Here is a 16360-nt window from a genome sequence, read left to right on the forward strand (position 1 = left end):
CACACACACACACACACACACACACACACACACACACACACACACACACACACACACACACACAAAATGGTCTTGACTCCCCTTACGGGGTGCCGCCAAATAATAACCACATGCTCTCAGCCAGCAGAAGTGACTGTTCTGCCATCTTTTTGTGTTTATGAGCTTGTGTGAGTGTGTGAGCTTCAAAGCCAGTAAAGAGGGAGGCTGGGGGAAAGGATTTGTGGGGGGGGGGGGGGTCGTCTACAAAACCCAGGTGGGTATGATGTGAGAAAGAGTGTGTGTGTGTGTGTGTGTGTGTGTGAGGACTTCATGAGTCACTGCCACATGGTGGGAGACTGAGCCGGTCTGTGTGAGACCGCATGTGTTTAGTGCAGAAGAAAAACAAGCTCCTTGAACAAGACACAGCTAAAGAGCGCACAGCGAGACGAAAGCCAAGTGAGTGGAGACATCATGTTCGTAAAAACATGGAAAAATGGTGTGCTTTCAGAGAGTACACTGCTGAAAATAAAAAGCTAGTCTTTAATATCTGGATCTCATTTGTGGCTTTTAACAATGAACACAACGGGGGTAGAAAAAGAGACTGAAGGGATGCAACTGAAAGCACCGGCTAAATCAGCTGGAGAAGAGAACGAAAATCTGATTCTCCTCATTCCAAGTACTTGTCAGGACACATATGAGAGAATTTCTATGTAAAGTAGATCTTTGAAGGGGTGCCAAAAAACACACATAAAACATGTTGCTGCTTGAAGAAAAAAAAAAAGTACAGAAGAAATACACAAACAGGTCACAGGTTATGCATGGGAAAGTGCCTTCTTTTGTGTATTTTTTTTTTTTAACCTAACAAAGCTGCACTGTTAAACAGGTGTGTATGTGGATAAAAGCATGTTTGCATATCTTATACCTTGCTGAGCCTGGATGGTTGGCAAGACACTCTCCAGAACAGTGAGCGACTTTCTGTGGTAATCGGCCTGAGCTTCTAAGAGCTACAGAAACACAAAGACACACACAAGGGTAAGCAGAATAAGTATATGACAGCAAAGTAAATACAAACAGCTTGCCAAGCGCCCGCTCCCCAGCTACTCGGCAGCTGCGAACGTTCCCACAGAAAGTCATGCGACGACAGCGCTGACTTGTTGACACAATGAACTCACCGTTACGAAATAGTGTGCATAGTCCCCTTCTTTTGAGAAAAAACTGTACATATCTGCAGCAAGCTGATCCTGTTGCAGAAAAGAAAAACAAAAAAAGACAGGACATTAACTTAAAGGTCATCTTCATCATAATTTACTAAACCAAGACACAGTGGGCTCTACACACCAACAATTAATTAGAAGAAATAAGTAATAGGAAAGGTTTTTTTTTAAAGCTCACATCTACTGCACAGTGTCATTCCTTAAATTAAAAGATGCTTCAGGTGGCACGAGGTCAGGGGTTAGCTTTACACGAATCATAAATCCTTCTACTTTTTGCAAGACTGAAGACTTCAAGGAGACTAGAAGCACAAAGATGTGTACTTCCCGGAGCAAAAAAATTAGATCTAAACACTAAAGCTGATCAGTGACTCAGTTCACTAGATGCACACAAGCACACGCAGAGAGCTGACAGGACATTTTCAGTCATTTGTGTGCGTCAGCAAGCTGGCTCGGAGGGGCCAAAGGGTCTTGGAATGTCCAGTTGTTGTTTCCTCCCAGGCCTATTTCCAGCTTCTTTTACTCAGATCACTTTAACTCTGCCCATGTAGTCTCCTTCTTCAGTCAGGCTATGTCACCAGACGTGAGCATAAAAACTATTAAACACAATCAATACCCATCAAAAATCTGTCTGAATTTAATAGCATCAGTTGAATTCCATTATGACCTTGAAATTGGCATCACTTCAATATAATCCTGATGGTATATGACTGGTGGTATACTCTGCCGTAAACCTGCAGAAATTAAGCAATGTTTGCATATAAAGGTTACCTTGCAAAGCTCCACTTTGTTCATGGCCTCATCCACCTCTTCCTTGAGTAGGTCAGCCTTGGCCGTCAGTGCTTGAGTGTTTGTTCCTGAGATTATTGACTTGGTTGCCTGCAACCATCTGAATACAGAAAGCAAAGGAGAAAAAGTAGAAAATGTAGACCCCAAGGTCAAGTGTGGGCACAGTAAACGAATTAACGTATCTGATTAAGGTATAGATTTAATTTGTCTACTCTGTTAGCAGTTCGAGGTATTTTAGAATGCATCACTTAACAAGCAGGAAGAAATTCAGACACACTGAGCTGTAGACACACCTTGCTCTGGCAGAATCATAGTCCAGCACCAATTTGGCCAGCTGTTTCCTCTGCTTCAGGATGTTAGGAATTTCCACCTACACAAATGGTCATAACACACCACGCTTAAGAAAGTATACCTATGAAGTAGACCTGATAGGCACTGCCACTGATTTTCCTGCATGACTATAGGTGAGAAACTAAATATCAATACAACAATTATATTTATTGGCTTACACTTGCCAAAAAATTTTAAAAACTCAATATTCAGACTCTCTAAGAATTTGACCAGAATCACTACCATGTAACTCCATGTGGTGGGCTTATCAAGCAACTGAGGGTGAAAGGAACGGGAATAGGAAATTTACTCAAAAGCTTTAACTGATTTTCAGTTGGGCAGCATGAACCGAAAGGCAATGAATCATATACAGTACAAATGACACCAAACAAAGGGAAGAAAATTTTAAGCATTCAAAAAGCTGTCAACTTTCTATCTTTACATAATTATCTAATATCCAGGTGCTCTTTAGCTCAGGTGGCATAAGGTTTCTGACCTCTGCTAACTGGCTGAGTGGATCCAGAACATCCTTTTCTATCTGCAGCTCGTGTTGCATCAGTTCTGATGCCAGGCGATTTTCGGCCTCTCCGCACACCTCCATCATCTTCCTGTTGACAAGCACATGAAGAGAGAGACAGGGGTGTTAAAAATCCAAACAAAGTCATAATATGCCTCATTATCACATCGGCACTAAGTCTTCTGCAACCAGTGTAATCACACATCTTCTTGGCAAAATGTAATTTACATAACAACACAGAAGGACATCAGTCTGTGTGACCAGCTCTTCATCTGTCTGCAGCCAATAGCTGAGAACGAAACCAGGTCAATGTGACGTCATCATTTCTAGCTGCCCAAAGCCAGGAGCACAAAGTGACCTAGTGACACTTGATCTACGAGTGAGTCAGTTTTGGGCCGCAGTTTTCCCTGCTATGAAACCTACAAGCCCTGACATGAGAAACAGTCAGTTCCAGATAACAATAAAACTGTTTACATGAATTCATCACATGTGCAAGCAGACTGTCAACACTTTCCCTTCCTTATTCCTTCCAGACAGACATATGGCTGCAGTGTAGATTTGTAGATCTTTACTTTCTAGATCCTCAACTACTGTGCATATGCATGTCACAATAAATGATCTGATTCTTCTGTAAGGGAACTGCTGAAAGTCCCAGACAGACAAACAAAACTGGGAAGATTGCTTGCCTTGAATGCCCTCACATTTCACACCCGTTGGGGTGCATCTGCTCTACATGGCAACGGTTGCCCAGAAAAAGCAATTGGATGTTTGGTGGGTCAATCGGTCACAAACTCACCCTATCAAGGAGTCTTCTCCCAACTGGTTTCCACCTTCAATCATTGCTTGGGATAGTGCTGTGAGAGGAAGCTTTTTCTGTTGTGTGTTTGGTGGAGGAACAGATACAAACAGTGATTAGATGCGGGTGCACAAAAGTATTTATTAATACAAATGAACATCTGCATATCATGGTCAAACCAATGGAAAATTGATCAAGGACTTTCCATTGAAAAGGTCAACTGTAAATTCGGAAAGAGGAAGCGGGATTTTTGAGCAAAGGATGGAAATAAAACAGATGCTTAATAGAATTTAAGATGCAAACTAGGGAAGTGAGACATCTATTAACGATAGTGGCGGAGCTTATTTTTATAGTTACACGGTTTACATCTGTGCAAAAAACACTGATGTGTGTTGAGTATCCTGTTTTTATCCAAAGAGTCCCCAAAGACAAGTGTGTCATGCATAGTAAATGAAGATGACAGATGCTGGAAATGGGAAATGGAGCAAGTGATGTTGAGACTTAGAGAAGTGGAGTAAGTGCTTTTACCTGACCATTTCCTGTATAGAGGCGTGGTACAGACTGAGGTGCATATTTTGGGGTGGTGTAGGGTAGAAAAACAAAAACAAAAGAGAAATTATGGACTGTGCTGCCTACTGTGCACACATTCAAGGAAAAAACAAAACAAAACAAAAAAAAAAAACAGTGAAAACCCGATGAGTGTGGGAGGAACAGCTAAATCCTGGAACAGCGGCTTAATTTGCGTTAACAGGTTTTATAGTCACAAGCTTGACGCCTTACATGTCTCTTCTCTGCATCTGCACCGATGTGTCCCTGTAGACATGACACCATCTTTTTGTGTGTGTTGTGGGACACCACACGCACCAGCTCCATGCGTCGTTCGATCTGTGCACAAGACATGGCATGCGAGAAGAGATCTTCAGCAAATAAATTCATATCATGATGCAAGCAATCATGAGCTCCTATACAGAAGCAGAAAGAACAAAAAAACAACCCAAGTAATGTTATTTGTGATTACAATTAGATAAAAGGCAGCCTCCATATTTTTTTTGGACTCTAGTGGAGTAGCTGTGCATGACTCACACTCCAAATTAATGCACCACTTATCTTCTACTAAGCCTTGGTGAAGCCCACAATTTCACCCTCTATCTGGAAAAAAAAAAAAGCTGTTTTGCATCCCTTCTGCCTCCATTGAATTTAGATTTCTTCTGACTGATTGTCCATCACAAACAGAAGGTTTAAACAGCAGTTGGGTGGCGCTGCAGTGATCACAGCCAGAGTCGACATGGGGGATATCTGCTCTTGCTGACATCATACAGAGCCAAGAGTATGAATGAATGAAGCCTGAGATTTTGGTTCACAGGAAATACTGGGGTTGTTCAGAGAGTGAGAAAATAAAAGGAGATACTCGGATACTAATAATATCAATACCAGCAGTGCTGTCTCCTCCTCCAGCTGATACACAACTTTACATAACCCCACTACAACTATACCTGATACCACACTGCCAATTGTTTCGTTAACATTAAGGCAGTGGCTGGTGGCTATGGCTAATAATAAAACAATATCGTTAATGTGGCAGCTAGGCAGCAAATGTTATCCATCCTACCCAACTGTGGACTGTGTTAATTTAACAGGGTAACATAATTATTTGCATCTTAAAATCCCAGACTGAAGCTCCGAAAAGTCTACCAGCAGCTAGACGGAAACGGTAGCAGGCTCCCTTAACAATAAACTTTATACCAATTATTTGATGAATATGGAAGTATGATGCCAAGTCACCAGAAGCCCAGCACTACCTCAAGCACCTCTTTTTTGCACCACCTAAGAGAATCTTAACTTATCTTAAATTGATGATACTTTGTGCAATGTGTTAGACAACTTAAAAAAATTGTTTTGCGGCTGGTATTATTGTTTGTAGTGTTCTAATCTTTATAAAAATAATTGAAAATAGCATTGACAACCCTGGTTTCAACCATAGTAAAAGAAAAAGGAAACATAACAGTGCCGCTTTAATGAACTTCAGCTTAATCTCATCAACCCTACTATCCATCATGGCAGCGTGCCCTGCTGAAGGCTAATGAGGTCCAGCTCCATGCAGAAATATGATTTGTGGCAGCCTCGTCTGAGTTAGGGGTCAAAGTTCAAGCATGACTGATAAGACCCCGTCCCTGCGGAGCAATGCTGGAATGTTATCTTTGAAACACGTGACTCATCGGAAATGTCTTCCCAGCAGCACCGCAGAGATGTGACCCCGTGCGAGGGGGGTCTTTAAAAAGGCCTTTCGGATTACACAGACTTTCTCCTGTTTACTAGGGTGACTCCACAGAACCACTCTGTGCTTTTAGGCTGACAAGATATAATACTGTCATTGATTGAAGTTACAGCTATTCAGGCCGAAGGACAGAGGCCAACTGAAACTCTGCAGGGTGACTATTCACTGTCCTCGTCGTGCCAGGTGTCTGACTGCGACAGTCAGTGTCAACATCAAGCTGTCACTAACCCATGAATGGGAGTCATGATTGCGAGTTACTGTTCAAGTCTACATAGAAGTCTGGCAAGTACAGCGAGATTACACAAGGAACTGCTTAAAGTTGGCAAAGCTTTTGAGAAATTCGAAAGGAACTTCACAGAACAGGTTTCTACTGAAGTGAGACATCAGAGCTCTATAAATGTCTCAAAGGGATAAACATGCGCTTTTGAGTTGTTCCAAATATAAATGGGAACACTGAGATCTAGAGGGTAACATAAGCAGACATGAAGGGAGACACATTCAGAAGGAGGATCAACCAAATACCACACAATTGTGTTCCAAAAACAGAATGGAGTCAGAGCTCAGGAACTGCACAGCAGACATCCGCCTCTGTGTGCCACCCCTCCCTCTCCTCAGACTCTTACGTCAGACCTGACCCACAGTGGCCCCCAGCATTCCTAAAACAGCTGGCTTAAATACAATCTAACCAAACACACATACACACTTGGATACACAGGTTACAGGTTTGGGAACAGCGATTAGACTCAGCTCAGTGAGTGCTTGGTACAAAACCATTCAGGGGATTCCCCTCCCTATGGTCTACAAGGGCCCAAGTTCCTGTGTGGGTGTATGGGAAATGTTTGGATAACATGCCAGGATTCTTTTTCCTTACATTGTTAGAAAATGGGGCTAGAGAACAAATAAATTATACTGAGGAGTCTCTGCGAGTCTGAAAAGGCGTGTTTTTTCCTTCTGCCATGTGATGAGGTCAATACTTGGTCAATCCCATGATGCGTCATAGGAAAGGGAATCCCGATAATATGCAGGACAGACAGGGAGAAAAAGACAAAGTAGATGTGTTTATTTATTGGTTCCTAAGAGAAATGATGTTAACATGTCTGGACAAGTCCTGCAAGAGCAAAAATAGCAAATGATGACTCATTAAAGGGTGGAATTACTCAGCAAGCCTTGGATGGGAAACAAACTATTCTTTGTTTGCATTAGGGATCAATGACAGAAGTGTTCAAACAGCTGGTTCTAAACTTATTACACACACAGTCCAAGCAGGCAACATGGTATATATGAAGTACTTCTATGGTACCCATGTGGACTGGCTGCTGCTATATACAGAGAAGCTGAAAAGAACAGACAGCTGGCACAGGAATGTTGCCTGACTTTCTGCCACCTTGGAAGACCATGTATATAAAGGCTTTAAGGTGATCGAGCTAAGAAAGAAGCTGACTGTAAAGAGTTGGTTAATTTCGGAAAGTATTGGAATAATACTAACATTTTTGTCCATCAAAAGAGAAAAGGTATGGAGGAGGAGAGAAGCCGCTCACGATCAGAAATATAGCACATCATCTGTCAAAAACGGTGGAGGCAATGTGATGGGATGGGCATGTATGGCTGCCAATGGAACCGGGTCACTAGTGTTTATTGATGATATGCCAGCTGTTAGAAGTAGCAGGATGAATTGTGAAGCGTACAGACCTACACTCTCTGCTCAGATCCAAATCCTCCAAAACTGATCAGACAGCACTTCACAGTGCAAATGGACAATGACCCAAAGCAAACTGCAAACGCAACCCAAGAGTTTCTCAGGGTAAAGAAATGGGATGTTCCTCAATGGCCAATGATTGTTTGATTGTCCAAATATTTATGAACCTGATGGAAGCTGAAACTCAAACTGCTTCTCTGATGGCATTTCCATCACCCTTTATTACACAAAGAGGCAAATCAAAGTGCTATTAATTAATTTATTATAGACACAGTTAATGAAGATACAGATAAGTTAAATATACATTTTTAAAAAACTAACAGAGACACAAAAGCAGATTAATAGCAAACAATAGTGAATCTACTGTACCCAATTATATGGGAAAGGGAATTCAATTTTCCCTAACCAATCACTCAAGAACTAATTGCTCACCTCAGTCTAATGTGGGTTTGAGTCAACAGGTAATAATGCCAAAAAAAGGGCTTTGCCTGGGTTTGAAGAGTGAAATGGAGCAAATTAAAATAAACTACTGAGAATACTTCCCAGTACTTAAGAAACTTGATATGCAGGCCTTTCTTCAAGACGTTGCAGCAGTGCCTTGGGACACAATCAATTCTATCCACTCCCTAGATGATGCCTGGTCCTATTTTAAGAAAACATTCAGTCTGATCATCAATAAACATTCCCCTATGAAAAGATTTAGGACTAAGAATCGTTACAGCCCATGGTTCTCCCATGACCTGGCAGAGCTCATCCATAAAAAGAACACCCTTTGGCGAAGAGCCCGTTCCTCTCGATCTCCTGCTGATTGGCTTGCCTTCAGGCAATGTCGGAACAAAACCACCCAGGCGATCAGGAATGCCAAAATCTCCTACTATAAAGAGAAACTCACCACATGTGGCTCTGATGCAAGGAAATTCTGGAAAACGGTGAAGTCCATGGAAAACAAACTTACCTCTTCACACCTGCCAATCTCTATGGTATTCAACAACATTGTTATCATAGATAAGCCCCGCATGGCTTCACTCCTCAACCATTACTTTGTTAATTCAACCAAAGCGTTTACTCTTCCAGGCTCAGTTACTACCTCACCTGATGCTCAGCCTTTCCTTTCCAGCAATAATGGTTTCTCCTTCAAATCCCTCTCTATCTCAGAAGTGCTGGATGAACTCACTAAAATTGACCCAAATAAATCTGCTGGCTTTGATGGACTTGATCCCATGTTCTTAAAAGCATCCGCTCACATCATTGCTGCTCTGATCACAAGAATATTTAATCTGTCTCTACAGCTCTCTGTCTTTCCTTCTGACTGGAAATCGGCCATGATTTTCCCCCTCTTCAAAGGTGGCTCTAGCTCAGACCCCAACTGTTATCGACCCATTTCTATTTTACCATGCCTATCCAAAGTCCTGGAGAGGCTGGTTCAGAAACAGCTAAGCCACTATCTTGTTTCTAACAATATCCTGTCTGACCTTCAATCTGGTTTTCGTTCTGGACATGGATGTATGGCCGCTATCACGAAGGTCCTTGATGACATTATTACAGCATTAGACAGCAAGAAGTTCTGCATGGCTGCCTTCATTGACCTTGCCAAAGCCTTTGATTCAGTCGATCACAGGATCCTCTTAGGTCGGCTTTCCAGCATTGGTCTGTCCACCACCTGCTGTGACTGGTTTTCCAGCTATCTAGCTGACCGTGTCCAGCAGCTAAAAACAGAGAACATCTTGTCAGAACCATTAACCCTCTCCAAAGGTGTGCCTCAGGGCTCCATCTTGGGACCAACATTGTTCTCTATCTACATTAATGAAGTAGTCAAAGCTGCTGGCAGTTCCCAAATCCATCTTTATGCTGATGACACCATCCTATACTCAATTGGACCTTCACTACATTCTGCCGCATCTACACTTGAACTCAGCCTCACCTCTGTAGAGCAGTCCTTTCACAGCCTCCATCTCTGCCTTAACACCAGTAAGACCAAATGCATCAGCTTTGGTCGAAAAAATGAGGCCTCCAATCCCCCCAAGATTAGCTGTGCCAATGGCACAGCTCTGGAGTACGTTAAATCTTACAAATACCTAGGCATCTGGCTGGATTCATCTCTGTCCTTCACCACACACATCAACAATCTTCAAATAAAAGTCAAAGCCAGACTAGCTTTCCTCTTCCGCAATAAAGCTTCCTTCACTCATGCTGCCAAGCACGCTCTTGTCAAGATGACAATACTCCCAATTCTGGACTATGGCGACATCATCTATAAAATGGCATCAAGCACTGCTCTCAAAAAACTGGACACTCTTCATCACTCAGCCATCCGCTTTGCCACTAACGCGCCTTTCCACACCCATCATTGTGACCTCTACAAACTGGTGGGCTGGCCCTCCTTTCATACCCGGCGGCTCCATCACTGGTTTCACTTCATCTATAAGACAATCCTGGGCAAGACACCACCTTATCTGTCATCTCTTCTTCATTTTGCTCACAATAAATATCGAACAAGGTCAAGTGAATACATTAAGCTCACCATTCCCAAAACCTCTACTGTTTTTGGCTGCAACTCCTTTCGTTTTGCAGCAGCAAATGACTGGAATACTTTACAAAGCACCCTCAAACTTGCAACTTTAACATCTCCTACAACTTTCAACCATAAAACTCAACAGATTATAGTTGACTGTTGCTCATGCTGACCACCTCAGGTCACACTAATTTACATACCCACATACACTTTCTCCTATATATACTCATACACGCGTACAATCACACAAACACGTTAATGTCTACTCTCTCCCTTTTTGCTAACTCGTGTATGTTTCTTCTCATTCCTGTTTTATCCAGTTGTCATCACTTACACGCATACTCCATGATAAATCTCAGATTTTATTGATTGATTGATTGATTTGGTATGTTTGTATGTTTATATTTATGTGTAGTGGACCTAATTCGATTGGGGCCTCTTGGCCAGGTCATGTTTGTAAATGAGAACTAGTTCTCAAACATTTTTACCTGGTAAAAAAAAAAAAAAAAAAAAAGATCGTTATTACTGTTATCACCTTCCTATCAGGTATGTACGAAGCAAACACATCTGTGATATACTATAAATCCAGACCACTGAGAGACCTAAACTGAATATTTAACTGGAAGCCATTTAAAGATCTAAGAATTGGAGTGTAGTATTTTCTTGTCATTTCTCTGTATTCCAGCAGTGACATTTTGAATGAGTTGAAACTGTCACAAATGGGGCAGTAAAGAGTGTAATACAACAGTTCATGCTATAAGAAATAAAGGCGTGAATAAGAATTCTTCCACAGCCATCTTTTTAATATGCAATAATGAGGATTTTGTTACAGCTCTGAGGATACACAGTAGGTTGCATTAAAACCATTCTTGGAAATTATAAATTATCTGTAAGCCGAAAACGGTACAAGTATATACAAACACAAATTAAATTAAGCATCTTCTTTAAAAAAAACATAACTGCACAAAAGCTGCAATTTTTCAGCTTTCAGCAGTTCCAGCAAAGTGAGAATTTGTGCTTTGAGACCTAAAGTGAAAGCAACCTTCTTAGGAATTAAGGAGTTTGACTGCCTATCTCTGAGTGACTTACTCCCTTTTCCTGGATCAGAAAGGGCTTAGAAACTGGCCCCAGAGAAACAACAGCTGATTTCCAGGCAGAGATAGAACAACTGTGTCTTTGAGAAGCAGTCAAAGTCAATTGTCAAGAAAAATCTAACTTCCTCTCTTCAGCAAAAAGCACCGCAAGCGGTTAGTCACCACTGTTGTCCACTTGCATTATAGTAAGTCCAGCTGGCTCTAAATCTGATGTTCTAGCAGTCACTCAAATGTGTATTTTGTCCATCTCAGAAAGGAACCTGTTTACAGTTTTGTCAGTGCTGTTTGTTTAAATAATCGGCAACAAAAGGGGGTGGAGAGAAGTACGATTAGAATAGAGGGTGTTGGGCATTGCATCTGTTTTCAGGGAGTAGTGCAAAGGCAGCTGAGGTTCTTTGAACATTTATTTCATCTCCCATTCACACACAAAGACAATGTTCACTGCTGGAATGTATTTGCTGAGCAGCCAGTATTCTGACCTAGCCCCACCTGCCATCTGCCTCAGAGGCAGCGGATAGATTTCCCCGGCGAAATCGATGTGCTGCTCTGCACGCAGAGTTTTACAGAAGTTCAGAAGCACTAATGCATGTGCTTCAGAACATGCATTAGTGCACAGAGTTACACAAGTACTATTCAAACTGGCTGACTCAAGACTTTTGCACAGTATTGTACAAGCAATCCAAATATACTTTAAAATTTCAGAAAACCATAAGCTCAAGTGCAGTTTCTACAACACGGTGGAGGGCTGGTTTCAATACACGGTGTGTTTTTAAAACCAACCTGGTTGCTTACTGTGGAACATGTAATCAATTAAACTTTTCCAATTATTTTAATTGTACGCACATGTAAATACAAACTGGTTTCATTCAGAACAGAAAAAGAATGGTTCATGCAACTGCAACCCCTGCTTGATAGATGCAGCCATGTTTAGAGCTGGTCAGAGCTCTACAGTGTCTGATTAATGATTTACCTGCAGGAGGTCATCGCTGAGGACTTCTGTTTTCTCTGCCCTGCGGGTGAGAAAGGACAACAGAGAGAGCACAGATTAGCACTGACAGATGACAGCAGATACATAGTTCAATACGCTGTGCAGTCACTATGAAAAACTTCTGCAAGTGGAATTATGTTAACCCTGAAACACTGGCTTCCACAATTAAATCAATACCAAAACTGTGTCCTGGACATCTGTGGGAATGTTGCAAGAGTGTGTGGATCTTTATCACATTTTCCTTTAAACTTCACTGTGTGCTTAAACGATATAAAATAAAGAACAATGCAGAAGGTGTGTTTCTGCTGTTTGCTGGGCAAGCCTTGATTTAATTAAGCTGCAGCAACTCAGACTCATGTCTTCATGTGCACAGCACGCAGTCCTGCTCCACCCAAACCTATTAATAGTAAACTAATAGTTCGACTTGAAGAGGTCAGACAGATTAGATTCACTTAAAGAGAGAAGGCTGGGAAACAGAGGCCCACCTCAGACTGCTTGTTAAGTCCTTCACATAGGCTGGTGGCTTCTTGTTAGAGAAGAAAGGACTTGCTGCAATTGATGTACCAAACCACCTGGAGTGTAGCATATCTGCAGTTTAATGCCTGCTGTATTGTTATTTTTTCCCATGTCCCATGGTTCTATTAAGGGAATAAAAGCAATACTTTCAATGTGTAAGTGCTGTAATTTAGCCATCTCTACATCGGCATATCTAAGGATGCACCATAAAAGGGTTCTAAGTAAAGCAAGGGAGGCATGACAGCTAAGCAGGCTAATGTGAATTGCACACTAGAGTAAATGTACATGCCTCCAGTATTACACCTCTATTACCTCTTTCTCGCAAAGTGGGTTGCTGTCATCAAATAATTGCCAAACTGTCTCTTTTTTTTTTTTTCCTTCACTGACTTATTTGTGCCAAATTAATGTGCAAACTTTTCCAAATGCAGGTTCAGTCCTCCAATTGAAGGAACCTGAAGATGGTCATTTGCCTGAATTTTGGGAGATTTGAGCTCTAAATGAAGCCTGGGCTCCAGAAACTGCTCTCTGTGAACTATGGTAACCTCCTCACAGCTGCTTTCAATTACAACACAGAGGAAGGGAGCAAGGCAAAATAGACTGAGAGAAGGAACCATAGATCTGGGGTCCTACGGAAAGACATACAAACAGTGTTCCTTTTTATTTTTTTCAGGGGGGGGGGGGGGAATAATCTGGAATCTAAGATTAAAGGAAAGATGTTCTCCAGTGGAAAGCCACAGTGAAACATCTAATAACCCACAGAAACTTACAGACAAGACTTCCAAACAGATGTGGAAAAATGCAAGACACACACACACACGCGCACACACACGCAAAGAGTGATTATAAAGCCACAGTATGGAATCCATGTTTTGGTCTAGTCTACATGCTGAAGAGCTCTGGTGTGGTCCTGATCTTAAAAATCAAGTACTCGACTGTCAGACCAACATACTGTACCAGCTCTTTTTCATGTACACTTACACAACAGCTAGTTAGCTTGTCAAAACTTAGATAAAGCACATCATGCATTTCCACTCACTGTCTAAACCCTGTTTAAAAAGTTTATGCACAAGTCTAAAAAAATGTAATTTCACTTAATTTTGAATCTAATTGGCTTCTAGCGATTTCACTTCGTTAATCTATCAATACGTCAATATCCACGTCAGCGTCTTCAGAGATGGAGAAGGTGATTTCTGATGGTCATCAGAATCAGCGCTTGGTGCAGCAGTTATATCTATGTCACATTTTAATCTCATGAAGCCAGCACAAGATCAACTTATATGAGCAATCTATAACAGTAGAAACGGAAAATTGCACTAATGTTGTCGGAGTTTGATTTACAATGCTGTATTTCATTTTGCACTTGAATTTAACCACAGGAAAAAAATATGAGGAAGGATCAAATGGATTTTCAAGTTTTATTAAGCAGAAGTATTTATGGTGGTAATAGCACTATTAAAATAGTCAAAAGTTAAAAAAAAAATAAAAAAAAAAATCAAGTACTCATCCCTTTGTTACGACACTCCTACAGATCACATCCCAACCTTCAATATTTTTTTAAAGATAATCTTATTCCCACCTGTATTTTGAAATCTATGTTACCCCAACCAAAGGTATTTTTTTCCATTTGGCATTATTCAGTATTTTTCTATGTAAATAAATAACGTGAGTCTCCTGTTTGCTAGGTGATGTAATATCTAGAAGAACTGTAAAATGTTACAGAATAAAAGCAAATATGGATTTGGATTGAGCGATCAGACAGCTACATTAGCCATCGGTGATGTCAGTCAGTTGCACGTTTTTAGTGCAGCAATTTTTTTGCTTGATTTTATCCCCTTTTATATTTTGGTTAATTTACTGACACCAGCTTTTTGATGTTTTTAACTCGTGGCTGAAATATGAAGCAAATGCATTGCCAAGTGCCAAAAATTCAGGCCAAATAAACTGTATGTGGAGGAGTTCTTTTTTTGTTTATAACTCATCATATGGGGACTGGTAAAGCTTCAGATTTGAAGCATGCGGTGCTAAAATCATGCTAAAGTGCTATCATTCCACTAAAGAGCTTTGTGTCACGCACAGTTGGAAGACCAAAGCTGTACTGGCCAAGAGACAGACACCAGGATGAGAGACAACAGGAAGTTGGTCGCTAGCAGTTTGCCGCAGTTGTGAAAGAAAGATTCAATCTAAAACTTTCTCTTTTTGAAACATGTTGGTTTCAAAGGTAAAGCACAACTTTTACTTTGAAGGTGAACGTTCTCCATGCTAGTGTTTCACCAATCATAAAATAGGATGTCATCACCACCAGTTTGTTCATTTAGAGGCAGTTCATTTTGGGTCCCTTGGCGTGCCTGTTTTGAAACCCAAAGAAAAAAATCCAAAATATTTAATTATGTTCTTTTATTGCAACGATTGAGTGAATGTAACCAGAGGTTGGGGTGCTGCACTCACACCTCTGTGATTATATCAGCAATTTCCATTTGTTGGTTGAAAAATGCATGCATCATATTACCCATTACTAATAGAAAAGATAATATTAACAAAAAAAAATTAAGGAACATAGTTCAGAAGTGGTTACATTTCTAGGGCCCTCAACTAAAACTGGGAGAAAGCCATTTTAAAAAAAACTCTTGCCAACACTGCACTGCATGTTTTTCCCCACTACCAATGTTCATGCCATTTAAACAAATCCACTTTGCATATGGCCCACTCAATGACATATGTGATTTAGGAGCTGAATCAAAACCAGACTCAACTATTTACAAGCCAAGACAAATACAAAAACTTGACTGATATCCCTGAGCTCTGCTTCCTGACGCTGATGTGACCAAGGAAACCTGGTGAGGTGTGTTTATGACGTGTGCAGACACTGAGCCAGTGTCTCTGTAACTGAATGATCAGACCACATGAGGACACTCATATCTACAGCCCTCCCAAAAGCAACACTTTAAACCTTTAAATGCAGTGTCACAGAGACAAAAATAGGCTGTGTGCAGCCTAATCAGAGCACAAACAACAAACAAAACAATTGTTTTGCCAGCATCAGCTGACCTACAGCAAATAGAGCTGACCTCGGCATGCCTCGCTGAAGCAGCAGCCTTTGGAGAAAGTGTGTCAACTGTACGCTGCATGTGACTCCTTAACAACAAGAGATCCTCGCTGCACAGCCGTGGCGGCTGTTTGTTCAGAATGGTAACCATGGTGATCTACTATGAAAGTAGAAAGCGATTAAGTAAAGCCACGGGCACAACACAGCGGCTGTTACAGGCCACTCAACACAGCCAGTGAACTCGAGAGTAAAGAAAGGTCTGCTCTTACAGCAGCAACAGTTGGCAGCTTAAGGCATAAGGTAATGGATACTGGACCCAGATGAAAGGAGCTGGAGGCATAATGGAGTGACTCAGCCTATACGGCCCATCTAATGTGGCTGATTACGTGAGCTGTTAAATTAACATTAGCTCTGGGCAAGAGATAGCATAAGATGCGGGTGAACAGCAAAGGACTTCATTCTGCTGTGTATAGAGATAGATCAAGATTAAGCTAATCTGAGAAAACAGCATGTCTCCTTCCACACCAAATGCTCTAAGAATTAATAACTATGTAATTAACCAACACTTCAGTGTATAAAACTGTAAAAGGGATGCAACTAACAATTATTTTCAC

General features: G+C 41.2%; 1 protein-coding gene across 7 annotated transcripts in view; it reads right to left on the reverse strand.

Moving 5' to 3' along the window:
* The window catches only part of arhgap17a (Rho GTPase activating protein 17a), a 33093-nt gene that overhangs the window by 11766 nt on the left and 4967 nt on the right, over nucleotides 1-16360 (reverse strand). For 5 of the 7 annotated variants that reach the window (XM_030754697.1, XM_030754696.1, XM_030754701.1 and 2 more), the window contains exons 2-10: nucleotides 12170-12209; nucleotides 4403-4507; nucleotides 4151-4183; nucleotides 3623-3699; nucleotides 2806-2917; nucleotides 2273-2349; nucleotides 1962-2079; nucleotides 1152-1220; nucleotides 902-983 (exon numbers count right to left, since the gene is read on the reverse strand). In XM_030754697.1, coding sequence (XP_030610557.1) covers nucleotides 902-983; nucleotides 1152-1220; nucleotides 1962-2079; nucleotides 2273-2349; nucleotides 2806-2917; nucleotides 3623-3699; nucleotides 4151-4183; nucleotides 4403-4507; nucleotides 12170-12209 — 713 coding nt within the window. The remainder of the gene's footprint in view (nucleotides 1-901; nucleotides 984-1151; nucleotides 1221-1961; nucleotides 2080-2272; nucleotides 2350-2805; nucleotides 2918-3622; nucleotides 3700-4150; nucleotides 4184-4402; nucleotides 4508-12169; nucleotides 12210-16360) is intronic. The other 2 variants (XM_030754698.1, XM_030754702.1) reach the window with 1 other exon arrangement.

Source organism: Archocentrus centrarchus, chromosome 19 (genome assembly GCF_007364275.1).
Source record: "Archocentrus centrarchus isolate MPI-CPG fArcCen1 chromosome 19, fArcCen1, whole genome shotgun sequence".
Taxonomy (NCBI): Eukaryota; Metazoa; Chordata; class Actinopteri; order Cichliformes; family Cichlidae; genus Archocentrus; species Archocentrus centrarchus.